Source organism: Elgaria multicarinata, chromosome 22 (genome assembly GCF_023053635.1).
Source record: "Elgaria multicarinata webbii isolate HBS135686 ecotype San Diego chromosome 22, rElgMul1.1.pri, whole genome shotgun sequence".
Taxonomy (NCBI): Eukaryota; Metazoa; Chordata; class Lepidosauria; order Squamata; family Anguidae; genus Elgaria; species Elgaria multicarinata.
In genome coordinates, this window is record NC_086192.1 from 14,691,214 (window position 1) to 14,706,720 (window position 15,507).

Here is a 15,507-nt window from a genome sequence, read left to right on the forward strand (position 1 = left end):
TCTTACCTGCTGTCCTATTTTTGGGACCGGACATGGCAATAGTGAGAAGTCCCGGAAGTTCCGAGATCTCTCACAATACTCCCTTCAGATGGGATGGACTACAGGTCCCACCAGATGAGTTGGACCACATCTCCACCCTGATGGGTTGGACCACAACTCAGTCCTGATGGGTTGAACCACAACTCAGTCCTGATAGGTTGGACTACAACTCCCTCCTGATGGGTTGGACCACAATTCAGTCCTGATGGGTTGGACCACAGCTCCCTCCCAGGGGATTTGACTACAGCTCTCTCCAGATGGGTCATTGCCCTCCAGATGGGTTGGACAACAATTTCCTCCAGATGGGTTTGACTGTAACTCCCATCGTGCCCAGCCAACACCACTCAGGCAAAGCCTGGCTCCTTCCCCTGGCTCCTGCTCCTCGGAATTCCGGGTGACATCATCTCTGTTGCAAAGCTCACGTCTGCACCAGCCCCCATTTTCTGCTGTCCCCTCTGAAACAGCTGCGCCCCCTTTCCCAGTTGGAAAGGAACATTAAATTATGGCTTCAACGTACACCCTACCGAGAAGGGCTGCACTACCCTTTCTGGAGGAGGAGGAAGAGGAGGAGATGGGTGGGCAGAAGGAGAAACAGCACTGATGACTCATGGAGAATTACTGCTTTCAGAGTTACCCGTTTCAAGGCACATTTCAGCAGCAATTATAGAAATTGGAGCAGGCGGTGGAAAATGCAGATAGAAATGCTGGGAGCGTTGAAGGAAAATCTCGAAGCCTATATACCCCCCCCAACACCCCTCTCCCCCCAAGGATCCCTTCTTCCATGCTATTGTCTGTCCCTGGAATTCTGTCTCAGAGTGCCACAGCTGGGAAATTACAAATAGATTTCTATATCATTTGCAGCAAATCTGTAAAAGTCCCACTTCTCTAATAATAGCAATAATTAAAATCTCTCTCCCCCCCCCCTGTGCAAATTAGGTTGCTGGGGGGGTGGAGCTTTTGGGGATATGGGAAAAACAAGAGTGAATTTCGGTCTGGTGGGCACGGTTTCGGTACCAACCACAAAGCATATGCTCAGAGGCACCCTGTCCCTCAATTCTTCATGGGTGTTCACCCACTTGCATGGTTAAAAACACAGGGCTCCCCATGGTTCTTTTGCTTCTTTTAAAAATCTACTTTGAAGTGTTTTATTCTGTTTTTATTTTATTTTTTCTTGTACACTGCTCCGAAATTTTGAATAGGGAGCGGTATATCAATATTGTAAATAAATAAATGGCCTCCAGAAAGGAATCGGTTTCTCTCCCTTGGAAAAACGGATCCCTGAAGCTGTTTTCATAACTCCCCCATGGGTAATAACTTGTCCGGGACACACCGCACACACCTCGACATCACAAGCATACATTTTAACACCTGTAATGTAAAACTCTTGTTTATTACATGTGCAGGAGGACTTTTTTTTTTAAAAAAATTGACAAACATAGAAAACTCATTGAGTAAGATTTCCAGACTGAGATATAGTCTTCTTCTTTTTTGGCAAATCATCATGATCTGAAAATAGATTCGTTCTACCAAGTAAGGGCAGAGAGAGAGAGAGAGAGAGAGAGAGAGATACTGCCATGCCAGGAACATGCAGACTGGATATCAGGAAAAACTTCCTGACTGTTAGAGCAGTGCAACAATGGAATCAGTTCCCTAGGGAGGTGGTGGGCTCTCCCACACTAGAGGCCTTCAAGAGGCAGCTGGACAACCCTCTGTCTGGGATGCTTTAGGGTGGATTCCTGCCTTGAGCAGGGGGTTGGACTTGATGGCCTTGTAGGCCCCTTCCAACTCTGCTATTCTATGATTCTATGAAAAGCTGCAGCATCCTGGAAGTCTCAGCTTTCATTTAGAACAGCCTAAGTTTCTAGTCCTTTTGACGTAAAGACAGTTTCCTGCTCTCTGCAAAGTGAAACCTGAAAATCCAGAAAGTATAAAGTCTAGTAAGTTTGCCAGTGGTTAGAAGATTGGACTTCAGCGCCCTGGAGCAAAACCATGTCGCTTTGGTTCATTTGCCCGTTTGTAAATTAGGGCAGAGAATGATGAAGTCCCACATTTGCCAAGAAGGTCAGAGGCAAACTGAGAAGTGTGGGTTCTAGCAGCCTGCACCCACCCCCTCTTGAAGGTACTTCAAGCCTTTCTCTGAATTAATGTTTTACTTTTAAAAAAAAATGTTTCTAGTCCCTTTGCATGTAGAAATACAAGGAAAAGCATGCAGGCAGTATTCCGTCTAATTGTTAACTGAGAGGGAAACTTGCTCTTAGTGTGGAGGAAGGAGTTTCAGGCTATTAATCGGAATTAGATTCTGAAGCAAAAGAAACAGGGCTAGAAATTTACCAGCCTACACAGGAAGCAGGGCAGGAGATTCTCCCAGGCTCTTCACCAGCCAAGGATGAATCTTCTCTGGACCTTATCAGGGAAAATGTTAACAACTCAGAGTCCGTGGGAACTCAGCAATCCTCAGAGGGGGAGGGGCTTCAGAGCTGGCCAATCCCAGAGTCCGCCGCAGGTTCAAATGGGCGGAGATAAAAGAAGGCGAGAGGCGATCAGCTCAGCTTGCTTCTCGTCAAAGGCGCCTTCATAAGAATCCTCCCTGAAGTTAAAGGGACTCAGGGAAAAGACCTTCCCTTTTGTTGAAAGGACAATGGTCTTTCCTAGTTAGCCAAGCTTTATCCTAGAGGGAAGTTCCTGGTGTTTAAACTCTCTTCAGGTGCGAAGAGATGTTTATTTGCGGAATAAAGCTTTGTGGATTACTCGGCAGACCTCTTTATTGTCTCGCACAGCAGCGGAAGGGCTTGGAAACACGACACCTGCCTTCTAACACCCTCCTGGCCAAAAAACGCAAAGGGATAACTGACAAGATCTAAGCACTTGCTTTTGAATTTCTGCGAAAATAAACTTTATTGTATCAATACTTAGTAATGCACGACCATGTTGAACTGATCAGGCCACCTGTTCAAGTAGGACGCAGACAAGCTGGAGCGGGTTCAGAGGAGGGCAACCAGGATGATCAGGGTCTGGAAACAAAGCCCTATGAAGAGAGACTGAAAGAACTGGGCATGTTTAGCCTGGAGAGGAGAAGATTGAGGGGAGACATGAGAGCACTCTTCAAAGACTTGAAAGGTTGTCACACAGAGGAGGGCCAGGATCTCTTCTCGATCCTCCCAGAGTGCAGGACACGGAATAACGGGCTCAAGTGAAAGGAAGCCAGATTCCGGCTGGACATCAGGAAAAACATCCTGACTGTTAGAGCAGTACGACAATGGAATCAGTTATCTAGGGAAGTTGTGGGCTCTCCCACACTAGAGGCCTTCAAAAGGCAGCTGGACAACCCTCTGTCAGGGATGCTTTAGGGTGGATTCCTGCATTGAGCAGGGGGTTGGACTCGATGGCCTTGTAGGTCCCTTCCAACTCTGCTATTCTATGATTCTATGATTCTATGTATTTATGCACCCGGTTTGTTCTGCTTTGAGCTCCCAACTCCTTTCGCTCCCTGCCTAGAAAGTTTCTCATAGGGGCCCAGCGAAACTATTCTCAAATTTAGGGTGACCCTATGTTAAAGGCGGACAGGGCTCCTGTATCTTTAACAGTCATATAGAGAAGGGGATTTCAGCAGGTGTCATTTACACGCCCTGCCCTCTTGACCAGCTACAAAGGACTCTGAGAACCTGAGCTCTAATTTGAAGAAGCTTTTCTAGTTCTCATGATGTCAAGCGAAGCGCCTGGGTTCCACTTTGGGTAAGTGTTTAGGAAATCAAGCGAGTAGAAGACCGTGTCCATTCTGCCCCCTCCTTCATTCAACATATCCTGCAGCTAGTCTAACGTGCAACTGTAAATTCACACGATGCAAAACTCTTGGACACGTCCCTCTTGCAGAGATTGAGATGGCTTCGTTGCAGAGTTTGGAGAAGGGCCCATGAAAAGGTGGCAAGTGGATCTCTAGGAAATGTCACACCCAGGTTTCTTCACCATCCGAACTTCCCGTTTTCCCGTCTGTCTTTTCACCATCCTGCACGGAGGAAGGGCTGCACTCAGAAACCACAGTCTGTCCTTCAGATCCAGATTTCCCTCTGTTCTTTTGCTTCATGCTACCCAGACTACTCTTGATCGAGCTGTTGGCATTCTGGGTCTTCCCCTGGCCTTTGACACTGGACGTTCTTTGAGCATGTTTGTGAGTCACCGGCTTGGGAATCTTTGAAGGCCTCTTCTCGGGCCTGTTGTCCCTACGGGGTCGGATCTTGGGCCTCAACTTGAGCTTGTAAATGGACGGCACACGCTCCGGTTTCTTCAACGACCGCTTCGGCTTACTCGGAGCCGCTCTCGCATTCTCTAGGAGGGTAGAACTCTCGGAAGGGTCAGAGGCTTCGCTCGGTGTCGCTTGAGAGGTGTCACCGTTCACGTTGACCTCTGCAGGTTCTCCGTGGGTTGTGCCAGATGGTTCATCTCTTGCCATTTCGGAGGCCACAGGCGTCTCCTCTTGATGAGTGGCTTCTTGCTCCAGGACCTTATTTTCGACCTGGTTTCCATTCACCAGGGATGAACTCAACCGAGGCTGGCATCCCTCGGTCCCCCCATGCGCCCGTTGGAGAGTCATGGAGAGCTCTTGGATAACGTTGTCGTAGTGCAGCCCACCCGGCTGCCATCTTGTCTCTCTTTCTGGCATGTAGACACCACTCCGAGGCACACCTCCTTTGTAGGCCAAGGCCGTTTTGGTGGTCTGCAGAAAGGACGGGGTTAGCGTGGACACTGCCGGGCCATTACAGGCCAAGGCTACGGTGTCTCTTCCTACATCCCAGCCCATTCGGTACCCTCCCAAAGGGTAGGTGTCATCTGAATCAGACTCCAACTCCTTGATGTTGGCCAAAATCTCCTCCTCTAGACTCTGATACAGAGCTTGTTCTTCAGCCAAGTTAATAGGCAGTGGCGTGTAGACACGCTCCTTTTCCACAACCAGTTCCTTGGTATCTCCAGGACTCCTTTGACTGTGTTTGCATGGGCTTCCTGGGGACCGCACTTGCCCAAAAAATGCCCGATATTCCTTTGTTCCAAACTGCCTGGCTCCAACCCTGGATCTGTCAAGGACCCTGCCAGTAGATGCTTCCTCGTTGACCGTCTTACTCCATTCCTTCTCATGATCAACCCTATCCTTGAGTACAACTTTGCTTTGAAAGGGGGTTCGGTCTTTGTCCAAAGTAATCCCCCCATTTCTAAAACTAAGGCTCTCTTGATAGTTCCTAGTAGGGGTCAGGGGCCTGTAGAAAGGCGAACCAACTCTGCCCGGAGTCTTCGTACCACTGTCCGCTTTGCGAATCTGGCACGGAAGCTTTACCGGGGACGGGGAACGTTGCATTACCACGTCCTCTCTGCCGCCACCCACAGTTACCACTTCTTGCGGCCCCTTTGGGCTTTCCGTTGGGGCCTTGGCGGCTTGTTGATAGGAGACCCGGAATGCCTTGACTGGACTGGAGGGACGTGTCTTTGGACAGCCCTTGACGTCTCGCTGGAGGCTTTCTGGAGGCTGAGGAACTCCGTCCCGTCGCGCAGCTGTTCCAGACGGAGTTGGCCTCTCCGCTTTTGATTTCAGAGATGGCGGCATCCCCTGGATTCTATCAGCCGTCCGTCCGTGCCGTGGTCCCGGGAGACTTTTCGAACCCCAACAATTGCCCTCTGCATTCCCGTCTGACTCTGAGGAGACCGAGATGCGGAACGTCTCCCTTCCGCTCTGTGTAGAGACAGCCGGCTTGGATCCAGGCCTCTCTTCAGCTGCTGGAAGTCTCCGGGACGGAGTAGCTGACCGTTCCCTCACCCTGACAGAGGAAAAAAACACAATTGGAATGAGAGTGGGAACGTGGATCACATCTGTAACACAACGTCGAACGCTGCCTTCCACCAGCCCTTAAAGCAGAGGTGGGGAATCTCTTGCAGCCCGGGGGACAAACAGTGGTGGGCGTGGCTGATGGCAAAAAGGCGAAATGCGTTGAGGGCAAAATACAAACAACCAAACAAACACCATATTGTAGCTTAAAGCGCTTACTGCCAGTAGCTGGGAAAGGCATTTAACGATTTGGAAATGGGGGCAAAACTTCACATCATCCAAGAATCCACGAAACGTTCAGCACCCATGAGAAGAGACGTGGCAATTTGTTCAACCCCAGAAGGTGAGGGTCAACGCCCTTGCCTTAATGTTTCAGCTTTCTTTCCAGATACTTCTGGGAAGCTCCCGTGCAAATAATGAAAGCAACAGACCTCCTCCAATTTATTTATTTACAGATACTTTGCCCCTCAACATGGAGGTTCCATTGACAGGGTTGAACTCCGTATCCCCACATTTCCAGAAGGGTGTTGACAGGTTAGAATAGGTTGAGTGGAGGGCAACAAAGATGATTCAGGGACTTGAGGACAGCCTGAAGGAAATGTGGAGACTGAAGGGAGACGTGTGAGCTGTGTTCAGGTACCTAAAAGGATGCTGCTGGGAAGGTGGTCAAGAACTACTTTCCATGGTTTCCCTGCACATTGCAGAGGGTTGGACTATATGATCCTTGTGGACCCTTCCAACTCCACAATTCTAGGGTTCCCTTCAAGGAGAGTGGAACGCCAATGACATTTGAAATGAAACTGGCTCGTTTCTCATCTTCTTAAGCGTTTCACTGTGCCAGTTACGCTGAGCTCCGAATTTCAGCACTTTTGGTTGGAAGCGTAAATGAGAAGAGCTCTTAGGAGGGTGTGTGTGTGTGGGTGGGTGTGGGTGTGGGGACACCACTGCTACTCTTCTCTCCACAGCAGGGGTCCCTGACTTTTTCGGACCCATGGGCACCTTTGGGAATTCGTGGGGCCGCTGTGGGCGCCACCACAAAATGGCTCCCGCGGTGGATGTGGCTAGTCACATCCCGGCTGCCGTGGGAGGCTGGCTAGCGAAAAGTGAGCTAAAGGAGTGCGTTTTGGGTTGGGAGAGGAAAGAAACAGTGAGCTGAGAGGTTGGGAGGGAGGGGGAAATAGTCAGGCAAAGGGGTAGAGTGGAGAGACAGAGCAAAGCTAGCAGGCGACCCCTGCCCCGCAGTTCCTCTTACCTGACTGAAGTTCCCCTCCTGGGGTCCGACTGGTCCTGGGAAATGGGCAGGCAGGCTGTTTTCCTGCTGCCGCTGTTATCCGGTGGCACTGGGGAAAGACCCTTCCGCCCTGTGCCAAGGCCGCGGGGCGTGTAGGTCCTCCACTCCACCGGGAGCAGCGGGCTTTGGCACCGGCTCACAATCAAGGCAGGCTGGGGCTTGTTGGTTTTGTCCGCCCGGGGCGTCAAGCGTGCCGTGATCTCATGCTGGACCTGTGCGGCTTGGCTCCTCTGGGGACTGGCCATCTTCAGGGCCTGCTTGTGGGCTACAGGAAGGATCGGGGGGAAGATGGGGGGGAAGGAACGGCATCAACAAAGAGGTTGGCTCCAGGTTTTGGAGGTCCCACGGGCAAGACACCCTCAATAGGTGACCTCTTTCAACCAATCTGTCATGTATGCTCCTACTGCTCCGGTGTTGGGAGCAGGTGACGCAGGGAATCCATCAGAAACAGATTCTGATTCAGAAGATGCCAGTGGGGGAGGAAGTTCACACAGGAGAGCCTCCAGCCGCGAATACGCCCCTCCCAGAGTCTGTCTCCCCAAGGCCAGATCCTATGCTCTCAGGAGACAGGGAGTCAACTTCCGGGGGTGAACATTCCAAAACATGACTGGATGCTAGGAATCGCCGGGAGTTAAAATGTTCAGCGAGATTAGCAGCAAAGAGACAGTCGGAGGGATTGTGTGAGAAGGCATCGATGCTTCCCTCCTCCACCTTGAAGCTTGGGACATTTGAAAAGCCTTTCTTTCCTTTGAACGGTCAATTGTTTTGCTTAGTTTGCATAGCGTTGCCTGGGGGGGGGGGATTTTCCCCATAAAGGTGCCTAGTTTGTGTTACAGAAGTGTCAATGGTTTGCAATAAAGCTTTGTGGATTGGCCTAGGAACTTTCCTTGGTTTTGACTCCTTGGGGACGCTTGAGCAGCTACAGCCCACGACATGGTCTGCCTTCTCACCACCATTGTCACCAGCTGATCTTCCTCCTCCTCTTCCTCCTCACCCACCTCCAGTCGTCAGTGGGCCCCTGCTTGGATGTGGGCCCTGGACAGGTGGGGGCAAGGCTAGGAAATCTCATCAAACTCCAGCCCCCAAATGGACTTCTCTGACATCCCTCTAGGAGCTGCCCTGCTTGATATCGGCAGCACCGGCCTGACCTCTAGTGGAGACCACTGCCATTACAGAAGATCCCTGCCAACCACTTGCTTTATCTTATGGGTGTTGAATGTCAAGCCAGAGTGGGCCAAATCCAGGGCTGGGGATAATGGGCCTTAGAATCCAACACACCTTGAAGACACCAGATTGAGGAAAACTGGGAGAAAATGCTTGGATTTAAAATGACAGATGCAGACACAGCCTGACTTGACGGTATAATAATAATAATAATAATAATAATAATAATAATAATAATAATAATATATTTCTTCGATTCTAAGACGCCATCGATTGTAAGATGCACACTAATTTCAGTACCACCAACAGCAAAAAAGCTTTGATTCTAAGAAATAATAAATGCGCTTGCGATCTAAGACGCACCCCATTTTTAGAGATGTTTATATGCGGGGAAAGGTGTGTCTTGGAATCGAAGAAATATGGTAATAATACAGCCCGACTTGACGGTTTACACATGCGAGAAGACCTACAGAGGGACGTGCAGCGGCACGGGTCGTGCTTGTCCAGGTAGTGCTCCAGGGTGTCCCATCCGCCACCCACTCGGACCATCACGTGATTCCGCAGGATCTAGAGCAAGCAAGAAACGCATGTGAGCAAACTACGCCCTCTTCTTAGGTCCAGCGGAGAAGCTCCGTCCACCTACCAACTAACGCCATCAAAGGGAGAGGTCCAGTTCCATGACCTGACGAACTATGTAGGGTGACCTTATGAAAAAGAGGAGAGGGCCCCTATATCTTTAACAGTTGTATAGAAAAGGGGAATTTCAGCACGTATCATTTGCATGCATGCAGCTGATGAAATTCCCTCTTCATCACCACAGTTAAAGCTGCAGGAGCCCTGCCCTCTTTTTGCATCTTCTGGTCACTCTAGTATAGTTATGAGGTTGCAGCCTTTAATCCACTAATGTTTCTTTAATCCGGTGACAATCCTGTTTTTGTTGTTGTCCGGGCTGGCAGGTGACGTGCGTATCTAGGTGGCTCTGATTCCAGAAATGTAGACGTGTTGACTTTGTGGAGGGAGGGAGCCGTCTGGGCCTCCAGTAAAAGCGGCGTGTCCTTTGAAGGTAGTTTGCTTCTGGCTAGGGTGAGCATATGGAAAGGAGGGCAGGGCTCCTGCAGCTTTAACTCTTGTGATAAAGAGGGAATTCCACAAACTGCGTGCATACAAATGATACCTGCTGAAATTCCCTTTGTTAAAGATACGGGAGCCCTTGTCCTTCTTTCTGTAGGGTGACCCTACTTCTGGCATAAAATGGATCCTGCAACATCAGCACGGTGTCACTGATGACAAAACTGGGTACATTTTTTAAAAAGGACTAAACAAAACCATGCAACTCACCCTGATGAAAATGAGAGTACTGGAATCACCCACCCGGTATTTTCCCTCGGACACTTTGATCATGGAGAACTGAACTGGACAGGTGCAACGGCTGACAAGGTGCTGGACCTGGAGGTGGAGGAAGAGGAGGAGGAGGAGGAGGAGGAGAAGAAGAAGATGAAGATGAAGAAGAAGAAGAAGAAGAAGATGATGATGATGATGATGATAATAGAAGAGGAGGAGGAGGAGGAGGATAATAATAATAATAATAATAATAGAAGAAGAAGAGGAGGAGGAGGAGGAGAAGGAGAAGAAGGGTATAATTCCATTAAAGAAATCTTGACGATTTTAACAGTAAAATGTATTGATTAAATTTGCATCAATGCGTATGAGTAAAAACCAGAATTAACTATTCGACTTTTCAGATCGTGTATGTGTATGTGTGGACATTGCCTCGGGTCCTTGGGGGGATATTAATGTAACAAATAAATAAATAGAAATGTCTCTAAAGTTCCCCCCCCCCTCTCTCTCTCTCTGAATCAGCAAATGCACATTTTCTGCAAACGGGTGTCCTCTTTCCTCCTTGTTTTTGGCGAGGCGGAAGTGGCCACCTAACCTCAAATTCTCTCGCGCACACCTGGGCTCCTCCAAGTTCTCTGCTCTGACTGTTCCCAGGGCTTGGAGTCCGGCTGGCTGGAGGTAGGATTGTGGGAATGGAGCAACAAGAAACCGAAGGGGGAGATTGGGGTTCATAACGCCCCTTCGACAGTGGAGGCTGGTGGCTCCGACGTTTCTGGGGTGGTGAATCTCCTCCGGGTTTCCCTCGGAACCAGTCACATCTTGGGGAGCTCCTTTAAAGTTCTGAGTGGTTCCGATGGAAGCCCGGAGTGGATTCATTGCCCCACGGACCTTGGAGAGCGCCTTTAGAGTTCTGAGTGGTTCCGACGGAAACTCGGAGCGGATTCCCCACCCTGCTGGCCTCGGAGCCACCTGCCTCCGCCACATCTCCCCTCTTCGCCTGCATCACATGTCGCTTCGGGCACCAGTGTGGGCCGTGCAACGGGCTTCTCTCCCCCACCCCACCCGAAGTAAGAGAGCTGTACTATCTGGTCCAGGTTCTTGAAGTCGGTGGGCTTCCTCTGTTGCTTGGGCAGGGGCGTCTCCTCGCGGGGCAGGTTCAGGTCCTCGCGGATCTCGTACTCGATCTCCTCCTCCATCTGGATGAGGGTGGGGGCGCTCATGCCGAAGCGGGAGGCCCGCCGTGCCACCTCCAGCAGGCACAGGACGAAGTTCTTCTCATTCTTGCGCAGTACCAGGTCCTCCGTCTCAAACATCACCACTTCTGGAAGGCACCGCAGAGAGGGAGAGAAATAAGTCAAGGCGCGTGGCATGGCTGGCCTCCAGGGTCAGCATCATCAGGCATTGGTCAAGGTCCCACAACTCAACAGGGGCCCACGGGAGTGTCTCTCTCTCTCTCTCCAGCCCAGAGCACAACGGCGGTGAGGAGGAGACGGGGCAGGAGAAGGTGCCATGGTCTCCTTGCCTGCTAACTCTCCGCCTCTCAAGTCAGCGAGTGGCCGCCATGATGAGGAAGAGGAGGAGGAAGATCAGCTGGTGAGCAGGGCGGTGAGAAGGTAGACTCACTGAGGGAGGGAGGGGACCATTGGAGGTGTCCTACCCACGGGCCTGCACGAACCTGGAGCTGGCCTTTGATGGCCGGGGTGGCGAATGAAATTGCCGCCATCTTGGTCCATGTAGCCCAGAAACATCTCTGGGGACGTGAAGTGGAATCCCTCAACCCCACGTGGAGAAAGGGGCAGAGCTGGGCACTTGTCGAGGGCAAGAGCGCCCCCTCTTCCTCATTGCAACCTACTTGTCCCCCTGCCTCTCGCTCCGGCCCAGGCAACAGAGGTGCTGGTGAGGAGGAGGAGACGCCGCAGCCTCCTGGCTCCCTGGTTCTCCAACTGGTGATCAAGCCAGTGGCCGCCATGATGAGGAAGGAGAAGAAAGAACAGCTGGTGACCAGGGCGGTGAGGAGGACGTCTCACCGAGGGAGGATGTCTAAACTGGTCCTTTAAAACCCAGGAGCCGGCCCTGCCATGGGCGTTTGGGTTATCAAGAATCTGCCCAGATTGGGCATATGGGAAGACAATCATAACAAATGGCTGCCCGTCAGCGTAAGAAGTACTGCTTTCACTGGGCCAACCTGGACGGACAGTGGCCATTTATGCCAACACACCTGTTGCCCCCTTGAGATGCTGGAGTACAAATTCCATCATCCCCACCATGGTGGCTGGGGATGCTGGGACCTGTAGTCTGAGACATCCTGGGGGGGCACCAGGCCCTTGATAATAGAATCATAGAATCATAGAATAGCAGAGTTGGAAGGGGCCTACAAGGCCATCAAGTCCAACCCCCTGCTCAATGCAGGAATCCACCCTAAAGCATCCCTGACAGATGGTTGTCCAGCTGCCTCTTGAAGGCCTCTAGGGTGGGACAGCCCACAACCTCCCTAGATAACTGATTCGATTGTCGTACTGCTCTAACAGTCAGGAAGTTTTTCCTGATGTCCAGCTGGAATCTGGCTTCCTTTAACTTGAGCCCCTTATTCCGTGTCCTGCACTCTGGGAGGATCGAGAAGAGATCCTGGCCCTCCTCTGTGTGACAACCTTGTAAGTATTTGAAGAGTGCTCTCATGTCTCCCCTCCATCTTCTCTTCTCCAGGCTAAACATGCCCAGTTCTTTCAGTCTCTCCTCATAGGGCTTTGTTTCCAGACCCCTGATCCTCCTGGTTGCCCTCCTCTGAACCCGCTCCAGCTTGTCTGCGTCCTTCTTGAATTCTATGATTCTATGATTCTTTGATCAACACCACACCGTGAGGCAGGATGGTGGAACACGCATCCCATTTTCAATCAGGTCTCCAAGTCCAGGTAAATCAAGTTTAAGCAAAAAATGACTGAATTGTCCGGTTCCCTCTTCTCTAACCAGGTGGCCTCCAAGTGTGTCACACTACAACTCCCATCATCCCTGACTATTGGCCATACTGGCTGGGGCTGATGGAAGTTGAAGTCCAACAACATCTGGAGGTGGTCTAGTTGGTGAAGGCTGTATCTTCTAGTCTATCTGATCCAAGGGTGGGATGAATATTTGGGTGGGGGTCAGAGGACCCCACCCCAATCTGCTCTCCCTCATGACACACACAGAGATACGAATCTTTCTCTCTTCGTGCTAACTGGTTTTCCCAATAGATATAATGAATGGAAAAAGAAATAAAAGGTAAGACAAAGCAACAAACCCGAGTCCATGTTCTAATTAATCAATCAGTTTAGGTTCCAATGGTATACATGTTTAGATACAAAAAAGTCCTACAATCATATGCATGTTTAAGCACAAAATGTCCTACCATCCTCTGCATGTTTAGACATAAAAATATACATAGGATTCAATCCCGTGTACCTTTAATATCCATCTCCTTCCGGCACCACTGAATAAAGTTGGACACATTATCTCGGGCTTGGAATGTCCCAGGCTGAGCAAAGTCATTGCAGGTCACCCCATACATGGGTAGTTGGAGCTTCTTGGCCAAACCTGGGTAGTCCTGGCTGAGGTCTCTGGCTACTTGGGTGATGCTGTTGGCGTGATGGCAAAGCAAAGTGCCTGTCTCCAGTACCTCCAAGAAGGATGCAACATCAACGTCCAACTCATAGAGTTCCTTAAGCCATTCTGCCAAATCCTCTTTCATCGCGTAGAGGTACAGTTCGCTCGTTTTGAACGGACGGATGCTCCTCATGCTCGCTTCCTGGATGCCTGACATCATCCTGGGAGGGAGATTCGGTTCGAAATCTGCGAGAGTTGTCTTCAAAATTCCCTCTTTCGCCTTGACATTCATCAACCCATTTGCTGAGTGGCTCTCAACCATCTACAGCATCAGAAAGTTAATATTCATGTCCCGCCATCCCATCTTCCACCGGCTCTCACGGAACCGGGGCAGACCCGGATGCATTTGATCCCCCGGAGTCAGGAGAAGGCAGAAGGTCAACCTGCCTCTACTGATATGTCTCTAGCTGATTTAGAGTAGATCAGCAAGAATTCCCTAGCTCCCAACTATTTAATGACAGCAGCATCAAAACAACCGCCTACCCACCCTAAATTCTACGCTGAAGGGAAGAAAATGTGGGGTAACCAAGTGCAGATTTTCCGTTCAAGTTCTGCTACGCCGAAGAAATCCCTGGGTTCAGAATCGTTTCGTTCCAAGTGTCGGTTTCCCCCACCATGCTCCAGTTGGTAGATCTGAGGTTCTGGTTAAAAACGTACACACACACCTAAAACACAACATCGATTCTGCATGCTTGACGTTTGCTCACCCCTGACACATAAGGGCGTGATCATATCATCTAACAGGATGATGGGAGCTTCTTCGGAGAGACCTTCTGGAGATGATGTCCGTCTCGTGACCTGGTTGTCCGCATCTGTCACGCTGGCTGTCAGCGACTTGGCAGAACCTGTTCCTCGGAACTCCTGTGTTTCCCAGCTCAAAATGTCCTTCCTTTGGACACGTCGGAAAAGAGGGAATCTCCTTGTCACAGCCTGGCCAAATGTTTTGTTGTGTTTTGCTGTGTTTCCTCTTCCAAGCCCTGTTCTCTTCTCCTTGGAGACGGGCGCTCTCTACAAAACACTCCCCGTTAACTCAGCAAGATCAAATGTCGCTCCGTCTCAGCTGAAGCAGACAACCTTCACGCCTTGATCAGCCCAGGCAAAGGAGAGCCCGGCTGCCATCTGGAAATACGGGAGAAAGGGGAAACTATTGATACGCAGCATTTTTACTCTGCTCTTCAGCCCAAAACTGTCTCCCAGAGTGACATTTTAATAGTAACACAGATTAAGAGTAACACAGTCCCTGCCTTTGGGGTTACAGTTTTAAAAGACACGATGCAAGAGGAAAAGGAATTAGGAGGGAGAAGGAAAAATAAATCAAAACTCAGGCACTAGTCCTGAGTTTCAAATTGTTAGTTGGTAAATGTTTTTGCTTTTGATGGAATTTTTAAGATATCATCATCATCATCATCTCTCTTTTCTTGCTTGTGGTGGTTTTTCTAGACAGACGTGACGGGCTTTGCCAAGTCATGCTGTCTTTTACAGATTCAGGAATTTCCTGAAAATTGAACATATCTTAAGTATGACTGCTTTATGGATGTTGGTATGGATGTATTTTGGTAGGCCAAGTTCCTGAAAGTTTTCTGTAAAAAATAAAATGATGTGATGCCAGTGACTGATACGACTAACAGAATAATTGTAACCTTTTCTTGTTTCCATAGTTCTTTAACTTCCATGGCCAGTGGTGTGTATATTTTTCTTTCTTTCTTTCTTTCTTTCTTTCTTTCTTTCTTTCTTTCTTTATTTATTTCTTTATTTATTTATTTATTTATTACATTTCTATACCGCCCAATAGCTGGAGCTCTCTGGGCGGTTCACCTTTTCTACAAATTTTTTGTCATTAGGTATTGCTATATTAATGAGGTATGTGAAGGGGTTTTCTGGGGGTGAAAAGCAGGTCAGAATGTCATTCCACCTTTTAAAGACGAGCCTTGAGCTGAAGCCTCTAAATACCCGGCCATAAATCTCCGGCCGAGAATGCAAGCAGTAGCTAACTGCGGTCTTTGAGTCGTAAGCCAAACAGAGTGCCGATCGCACAGAGTCCAGAGCCAAGCCGAAGTCCCAAGTCCAGTCCTCTCCAAAAGCTGAGTCCGATGTCCAGAATGCCAGGGTCACACTTACATGCGAAGTCAGTCAGCCGGTCCGGGTCGAGAGTCCAAGGTCGGAATCAGCGAACAAGACAAGGAATGCTACCAGGAAACCAAAAGGTGATTGCCAGACCAGGGCAGCAGTC

The 15,507-nt window shown here is 49.8% G+C and overlaps 1 protein-coding gene across 1 annotated transcript; it reads right to left on the minus strand.

The window, feature by feature from the left end:
- Window positions 1–3,982: 3,982 nt before the first annotated feature.
- Window positions 3,983–13,434, minus strand: GAS2L2 (growth arrest specific 2 like 2). Its single transcript, XM_063146807.1, has 7 exons — window positions 13,077–13,434; window positions 10,724–10,962; window positions 9,642–9,749; window positions 8,774–8,870; window positions 7,101–7,404; window positions 4,831–5,840; window positions 3,983–4,722 (listed from the first exon to the last, which is right to left on the minus strand). The coding sequence occupies exons 1-7, from the start codon at window positions 13,432–13,434 to the stop codon at window positions 3,983–3,985; spliced, it is 2,856 nt and encodes a 951-aa protein (XP_063002877.1).
- Window positions 13,435–15,507: the final 2,073 nt, after the last annotated feature.

Coding starts and splice junctions, on each gene's coding strand:
- GAS2L2 (XM_063146807.1), bottom strand. CDS start 13,434: ATGTCAGGCATCCAGGAAGCGAGCATGAGGAGCATCCGTCCGTTCAAA. Junction 10,963..13,076: donor GAAGGAGATGGATATTAAAG/GTACACGGGATT, acceptor GGTGCCTTCCAG/AAGTGGTGATGTTTGAGACG. Junction 9,750..10,723: donor TCAAGAACCTGGACCAGATA/GTACAGCTCTCT, acceptor CTCCACCTCCAG/GTCCAGCACCTTGTCAGCCG.